Genomic DNA, 8,945 nt, shown 5'->3' with positions numbered 1-8,945 from the left:
AATATGATTACAACGGAGGGCGCTCTATTGTCCTTTCGATTTTTACACAAAAAATCAAATATGGCGGCCATTCGCATTCTAAGCCTTCGCGGGAAATTAAAAATGTCGCAATCCTGTGGCCGCCTTTTTTATTTGAAATAATGTTGACGTTTGTAAGAGTTTCCTTTTTTTAATGTCTTGGCATTTTCAATGTTCGCGTAGTTTCAGCGTTTTCATTTAGAAAATATTTTACAGTAAAATGAGACTGTTCACTATTTAGCACTATTCTTTTTGCTTTTTCAATACTTGAAATTAAAAAGCATTATTTATATAATTATTAGCATAATTTCTAACAGTCAATAGCAAAAATTTAGAAAGTGTAATAAGGCAAGGCCAGGAGTAAAAAAAATATAACATACAAAAAATATAATTTAATCTACTTTTTAGCAATCTCATTTTTTAATAACTGGTATATGAACGAAAAGTCTTTTTCGCCATAACCACGACTCTGTACCACTCGGTAAAGCTGTGTCGCAACAGCTCCAAGTGGGATGGGTGACCGAATTCCTAACGCCATCTGACTGGCCAATTCCAAGTCCTGAAAAAATATTTAAATTTATTAAATGTATTTTAGCTGCGATAAAAAAGCATTTTTACATGTACTCTGATATTAATCAAATCATTGATATATATTTTACAGAAATGTTCGATATATTTTATTATAATTTGTATTATCGAATTTTTGTAAGCTTACTGTTAAAGCAAATGCATAAAATTACTCTATTTTAAAATATTTTACTTTCTTTAAGCTGATTTATACCTTACGTATATTTATGATAGCCTGAATTTTGTAACATTTTAGAAATAAATCTAACACAAACCTTGACCATCAACTCATTCTTGAAGCCATTATCATAATTTCTACTAGATGGCGCAGTTGGCACCAAACCAGGAACTGGGCAATAGACTTCCGTAGACCACGAGCGAGCTGACGAATTGTTCAGTACATCCAAAAGTACTTTGGGATCTAAACCCATTCTATAAAACAACAATGGAACTTTATTATAGCCGATGTACGTACTACTAATACTAAAGAAAATTATAATATCTAACAACATTACGAAGGTAATCTTGATGAAACGATATTTCTTTGTGTCTTGACATGTCTAACACTTGTGTATGAAAAGCAAACAGCGTTTCATCAAGATTACCGAGATTCAAGGTCTTCAAAGAATATATCAATCAATATACAATCATTTTCATCAATGCGAAAAATCCATCTTAAATCTCAGAACAACCCAAATCTCAAGTGAAATGACGACTTTGACGCCTTTAATAAAAAACCCTCAACCCTTTGATTTACATACAAATATGATTGGCCATTCGAAGATACCACTTAAGCCTTCTCAGTGAACTTGATATAAAACAATCCTTCACTCAAAAGTGTTTCTTCGTTTCATAAGCATAGAGAACAAATTTCAACACATGATCAGACGAAATTATTTGAATTTACTTCAGAGACTTCATTTTAGGTGGATTAATTTTATTCAAAATATGTTTAAAAGAGATACTTATTTTTTATAAATTCGTTAAGTTGATCAACACTGAAATTCACAAGTCTCTGTGTATGAACTTTAATAGCTGCTTTTTCAAGGAGCAGTTGGAGCAATGATACTTTAACAAAAATACTTTGCATTATGCAACGGTTTCATCATGCGACCATTTCTATGCAAACTGAATTGTCGTTATTGGCATATTGATTTTCATAGTGTTAGTAGTAGTAGATCCGATTGAGTTCTTACGTCTTATTACTTTAATCTGAAAGGAAATTGTATTTGTCTCAAAATTCTGTCAAATTTACATTTAGATAATAGCTTCTATACAAAACATTTGTAAGGTCTAATACAAACGTAACGTTTAAAACTTAATTTTACTAACTTGACTTTCACTGTTTCTCTTATTTAACAAAGTTGTTTATAACGTTTGTACATATTTCCTGACGTATGACAATCATCAAGTAGATAATAAAATCAGATATATGGTAATATATCTTTATAGTATCATGTATAGTATGTCATGAAAACATAGAAGGCTGACATAAAGCAGCTTGATTGTGATTGGTCAATCGCTTTTCTGGTCAATCACGACACGCGACTGGGGCACACAAATGACAATCAAGCTAAATGTACAATTGATTCGTCTTTTGTTTTTCATTAGAATCCCCGTATATATCGGCGCAAATTTATATATTGTTACGAAAAATATTAATAATGTTTGGGATTCATATTTTTTGATAGTCTGTAGTAATTTTATATTCTTTATTATTTATGTTACAGCAATGGCGTGTTAGTGTCAGCTGCCACTGTCATTATCATTTAATGACATCGAAGTCAAATCTCTTTAAAACCGTTAATATGACTAGTTCATTTAACTTGTCAATGTTGTTAGATCTTATAATTAATCACTATTCAATGATAATAATTATTATTATGGAAAGTTATTTATCATAATTTTAAATATTGGAGACTAGATGACAATAAATATTAAAGTAATCTTTGACACTCGTTCTTATGACTCTGTTTGACTCTTTGGTCTATTCGGGTTCGGTCGTGGAACGAGTACCCGAAATGTTACGAAGCTTGTTTATTACAAATTCTGGTTGTTATAAATACAGGAACTGATTGGTGCGAGCCTCAGTTCGATTGAGCGGTCGAACCAAGCAGAAGCCTTTAAAGTGTAGACTCTAATGTCGAAATTAAATGGCAGATGCCAACAAACTAATCTATGACACCAGTATTACTGACGTCATTATCTTCAATAATTTAATGACAGCTTTAATAAATCTGGATTCGTTATTTACAGGCGCTTCGCGCCGACATATACATCGCCATTAAAGCAGCGTACAATACAAACTTTACAACGCAAGATATGGCACACTTTAAAAATTATAAACGCCGCTAAAAGTCGCGGCATTTTACACGCAACGATATAAACACCTAACCCCAGTACGTGACGATCCTACATTTTGCTGTAAAGCTGAGCAAATTAACAATAATGAGGCAGTCACTTGGACACTTGCAAATTACTAACTTCCCCAACCATCATTTGTTTTGACGTGACGAATGTAACGAATTTGTTTCGTCGACTTAATTTAGTTAAATCCCAAAACATTCTGCTCAACCGTTATTTTATTCGTTAATGCAGTGGACAAAAATAAAGGGGCACTTTTAAATGGACTGCAAATGTGATGATAAGCAATTAATTCCATTAATTGAATTATTTATTAGAAACTCTAGCCGCGTCTAATTAATAAATTTTGGTAACAGGAATTCCATTATGTTACGTAAGACGACTTTAATCCGCTAATTGAGCTTATAATAATAATATTATTCAAGTAACAAATCCTCGTTACATCAAATGATACTACTTAATCCGAGTTAACTAACACAAGTATTAATAGAAAGTAATACTTATGTAGATTTCTCATAAACATGCCTTTAGACGACAGAAAATAACGTTAACATAATAACATACGCCTTCTTATATGATCTGAGCAAAAACTTAAAACACAAAATTATTTGATGTCATTTTATATTGGTATGGTTATACCAATACATACATTACATAAGATACATATCATATATAAAATCTATGTACCTTCTCGACGTTTATTTATTTATATAATGAGACATGGCTAATTTAATATTATGTACGGTTCGTACCGTACTTTTAGATAACCGATTTTTTTTGAGCTTTCTCCCGGATACCTCACGGGAAATACTAATAATAATACTTACTTAATACCCATATTCATGCACTCTGCTGTGGCCATTCCGGTAATACCCATGAGCATGTTGTTCGCTAGTTTGGCCACCTGTCCCGACCCGATATCTCCGCAGTGGAACTGCTTGGCTCCCATAGCCTCCAAAAGAGGTATAGATCTATCAAAGTCCTGCTTTCTGCCACCAGCCATAAACGCCAGGGTTGCGTTTTGAGCGCCCATAACGCCTGAAACAAAGATTCACTCGCTTAAAAGTAACGTAGAATCCGATAATATAGGTTTTGAAGGGAACCATTCTAGGCTTTATTTGACAAACTGTAACCTAACACACAAATGTGTAAGATTGTGTGAGAATATACACACGTTTGTGTGCGGATTATTTAATTTAATTATATTATATAATTTGTCTTTTTAGCATACAAGTTATAGTGGACAGAAAAATTTTGACGTCTTGATGAACGGAATAATAAATTTCTGTTTATCATTCCAAAAAAAATAATGGAATGTGATATTAAAAAATAAAGATCATTTTCAGCATTGTCAACACAGACACATAACATATAACAATAAACCAAATAGTTTTCTGTCAATTACAAAAAAAAAATGTGGCGTATCTGAAAATATGCTAATATATTTAAAGCAAATCCATAATGTATCGCATTAGATTAGTATGAAGTATTTTGAAACTTATTCAACATCTTATAGGCCAATAGGTAAAAATTTTGGTCCATTTGTAAAACTTCTCTATAATAGAATCGATAGAGACTCTCTCGGATTTCTAGTCATAAGTCAAAAATAAAAAGTAGAGATAAGTAAATTTCAAGTGCTATCTACGATGTACCTAATATAAAACATGTAATTTTTCTTAACTTATCCGAAATACCCAGTGAAATTATGAAGTTTATTTCACCATAATATATTCATTTTATGAAATGAGACCAAAGCGACTACGATAACGGAATTATCAAGACATTGAAATTATCATTAAAATAGAGTAAACATTATCTCACTAAATAACAGACTCGAAATCTTGTTGACTTTTACGTAACAATAAAGATTTTTTGTATGATGTAAAGTGGCGTTTTAACATTATAGATTACATGATCAATATGACTATGCAATTACTTTCCTTTGAAAGTTAAAAGAGATTTTAATTGGACCACGCTACCGCAAGCTGCCCTAACTTATAATATAATTTATTTATTTATTCCACTACATTTTTCTATCTTAACAGTTACTACTAATTCGATAGAATTCCAAAAGAATTCCCACACCAATAATCCTACATAAATACATTAAAAAATTAAACTTATATTCCTAAATCTAATAACTAAGAATATAGCAAGCAACTCTTGTGAACTCAGGCAGTGTTTTGTACACTATATACAAATAGGTCTACCTCAATAGAATAATGTATTTTATTCTCTAAGATTTCCTTACCTCCAGAGACAGGGGCATCAATAAATCCCTTCCCTTTTTCCAGAGAAACGGGATGAATCTGTTTCGGTACATTCGGGTCTACTGTGCTGGAGTCTATTAAAAGAGAACCTTTGGGTGCCTGAAACAGTATATAACACTCTAAACATACTTAAATATTGACAAAGAGTTGCCATTAACCTTCATATATAACTATTGTAACTTCCTCAAGACTCTTATAAAACGTTAACTTCTGTAAGAATCGTTGGTTATATTCTTTTTTATTTTACTATGAGTATGAAGGCCGTGATCACATAAATACTGCTCGAATGCTTTAAGAAGATTGACAAGAGAATCTCTATTACTTGCGTTTGTACATTTACTTACGTGATCAATTACACCGTCCTTTCCTAGGTATGCTTCCAGGACAACTTTGTTGCTGGGTAAAATTGATACAACTACATCAACTCCATCGACGGCTGCAGCGATAGAGTTAGCGCTGGTCACACCATTTTTAGCGGCAGCGGTCAACGTTTCCTTTGATGGATCGTAACCACGGACGTTGAAGCCCTGGAAACAATAATAAGGATTTATGATGGGAGTCGCCTATAGTGTTCCGCAAAGTGTGAAGGGGCTTACTGGTGTACAGTGGTCATTAGTTGGCGTGCCGCGGAAAAATATGGTTACTTTATAAACTTCTCTAATTGTATCCACTTGTATATTAAGACGATATATCGGCTCACATAAATGAGTTCTAGAGACATTCGACAAATATGAGAGCGGCCTTTTCTGAGGCCCTTTTTGAGAAATTTAGAACATCTATGTCCAATTAAACAGGCCCATTTTTCCTTCGTCTAGATGTACCTCGAACGCAAAAAAATTGCAGAACACTAGCGTACAATATGTGATGATAGATTTCTACGTGGTTTTAAATTATACAACATCGACCGATCGACGATATATGATAATACAACTGTTTTACAATTACCACTGACATATTCTATCTATTAATCTTTTAATTTTCAACGCCTTTAGTATTTCATCATTCACTATTTAATTAAACAGTTTTTATAACCAATTTTGCTAATACCTCGACCTTAATGTAACTCAAAAGCACTATCTGCATTGTTTAACATAATCTTTGCATAAATTTAAAAAGATTTTAATTGTAAATTACCTTAAAAGGAACGTTAGATTGGTTATGGTTTTGTTCTATTTAAAGCTTTTAATGGATGTGGAATATAATTCTGTAATATTTTTATAAAAAAAGATGGTGCGGAGCTCCGCACCATCTTTTCGACATATAAATCAAAGAGAGAAATTTAAAAAAGGAATTTTATATATTTTAAAAATAAAGTAGTAGAAAAGAAAGAAAGAGAAAAAGAAAATCAAAGAGGTGGTAATTTTGTATTGTAAAGATTAAAATAGGAGTTCATTATCAAATACCTTGTAGGTGACAACATTGTCACTAGTTACACCAAAGCATATCTATACTACACAACAATACTTTAGGGTGGTTATAGACTAGCGTTTTTTTCTGCGCATATACGGAACCGGTAGTGGCGTCGTGTCAGTATCAACATGGATTCTGATGAAGAAACACTACTTCCCTTATAGGAGTCGTAGTCAGCGAAGAGCGTGCAATTTAAAAAGGTATTTTGCTTCTATGCACGGGTCTAATATTTCGTATCGAGTATGTACAGTCAACATTTATACTAACATACATACAATCCCTCTTAAAAAAACTTAATTCTAGTCTCAACGCTGGCACTAATCAGATTCTAGATTACCGTTCTAGGAATATGGTTTCATACAGAGTAACTTTGAATTACACCGTCCATACTCCCGGAAAGTAGCACATACTATACATATTAAAATATTCTATGAAATACATTTAACAAAGGCTTCCAAGTCCTTGAGTAAGCTGAATAATAAACCAATATATAAATGAATAAAGTACCAATGATTACCATACAAATGGATAAAACTCTAACTTACTCTATATATTTTTCTTTTCCAAATGCAGAATATATAATCTCCGCCTAACTTTGCTATAAAATTTCGACTGAGCCATTTCACCCATGTCTTGCATCGTGATTAATGTAATCAAATGAAAATGGAATTTTAGCCCATATACCTATATCTTCGTTAATCATTATTTTTACATATTAAATATACTGGTTTTATCTATAAATCACATATTGAGGCAAACGCGAAAACGATACCGGTTCTCGTAATGTGATGATAGTAGGCACTTTGAGGTGGCTCGGTTTTACTCAGTGTAACGATATATATATATATATATATATATATATCGCTGACTACCTATGACTTGATTATACTTATTAACCCTTAAGTTTCAAATATAAGCATATATTAATAAGATTACTTTCTAAACTATAAGTTGCCGTGTGTATAGCTATTTACCGTTTGAAACTGTGTGTGTGTTCTTCCATGTTTATTCATATAAGATTTGTTTTTTTGTTTATTCATATAAGTTTTAGATCTTAGCATATATATATATATATATATATATATTCAATAATAATATTACTTTCTAAATTTAATCCTGACATATTTCGTAATTACATCATAATAAAAAATTACATAACATTATCATTACTGGAACAGAGATAACATTGTTTATTTTATACTATAATAGTCATTATTCCGACTTGGCAACCATCATTTTATCAATAAATGTTTGTTCACGGTTTTAACGCCTAAAGTTCCTTATACAAGAACCTCTTTCACGTTACATACTAAAGAAATGTATATGAGTGTACATTAGTGGAGCATATACACTAATATACATTTCTTTAATATGTGTCCCACAACATTGCTTTGTCTAACCAAGGTCCTTATTATAATAAATAATAACGTGTCACGTGTTAAATATTAACATAAGGAATACAATAAAGATTTGAGTTTGAGTAAAGATTTACGGACTTAAAATGTTAGATTAAAAAGAATAATTCTATTTCATAACCAAAATAACACATTCAAATCGTATCTAGCTGCGACTTTAACGTTATCAAACCCAATTGTGCCTCATGCCAGACCGAATTGACATTCAAATACGTAATTTAAAATGTATTAATTCCTTTAATCATATGCATTAATACTATCCATACGTACATTCTATCTTAGATTGTATATTGGAACACTATATTAATTTATCGTAATCCTTATTCAATTGTTTTTTTATCATCATAATCAAATAGCAATTCAAAATGTTAACAAGCTGAGCAACTATATTGATTTAAGAACATATCTTTAAATACAATTAAGATCAATATCAACTATATGTAATTAAGAAAACACTTTCACTGAATGTGTTTATTTACGGGAAATTTCTCACCTTTTTGACTAAGTTAGCAGCCATGAATCCCCCCATATTCCCGAGGCCCAGAAAGGCCACATTCTTATCATTACCGGAGCTGTATGACCGGCTGGTTATCAAAAAATGCCGAGAGACACGCGCCGCCATTTTGAATGTATTAATAACACGACTGCTTGATTGCGCGTGCGCAGTACAACTGGTTCTTGTTTTTAACTGTAGATTCTGACGTAATTTTATTTATTATTTGTTTTAATAGAATAAACATGAAGATTATTTTAATGGCCTCAGATTTTAAAGGGAAATTAAATGTTAATTGCTTTTTATTAACGAAATTAACTTACATTAATTCTAATTCGACAATACTGACATTTTAGAGTATTTACTGTAACTACTCAAAAATATTACGATCTATTGATATTATTATTC

General features: G+C 31.6%; 1 protein-coding gene across 1 annotated transcript; it reads right to left on the bottom strand.

The window, feature by feature from the left end:
- Nucleotides 1-395: 395 nt before the first annotated feature.
- On the bottom strand, nt 396-8,733 carry LOC111001538 (probable 3-hydroxyisobutyrate dehydrogenase, mitochondrial). The gene is made up of 6 exons (XM_022271468.2): nt 8,538-8,733; nt 5,564-5,746; nt 5,201-5,318; nt 3,777-3,987; nt 861-1,017; nt 396-577 (listed from the first exon to the last, which is right to left on the bottom strand). Exons 1-6 carry the CDS (start codon nt 8,664-8,666, stop codon nt 416-418), a joined length of 960 nt encoding a protein of 319 aa, XP_022127160.2. The 5' UTR covers nt 8,667-8,733; the 3' UTR covers nt 396-415.
- Between the last annotated feature and the right edge of the window lie 212 nt (nt 8,734-8,945).

Source organism: Pieris rapae, chromosome 8 (assembly GCF_905147795.1).
Source record: "Pieris rapae chromosome 8, ilPieRapa1.1, whole genome shotgun sequence".
NCBI classification, from domain to species: domain Eukaryota; kingdom Metazoa; phylum Arthropoda; class Insecta; order Lepidoptera; family Pieridae; genus Pieris; species Pieris rapae.
This window is presented reverse-complemented; position numbering and strand designations above follow the sequence as displayed.

Bases quoted from the DNA above. Each gene is read 5' to 3' on its own strand.
- LOC111001538 (XM_022271468.2), bottom strand. From the start codon at position 8,666: ATGGCGGCGCGTGTCTCTCGGCATTTTTTGATAACCAGCCGGTCATAC. The intron at 5,747-8,537 runs GTGAGAAATTTC...TATTGTTTCCAG, and splicing joins CTGCTAACTTAGTCAAAAAG to GGCTTCAACGTCCGTGGTTA. The intron at 578-860 runs GTTTGTGTTAGA...ATATTTTTTCAG, and splicing joins AGAATGAGTTGATGGTCAAG to GACTTGGAATTGGCCAGTCA.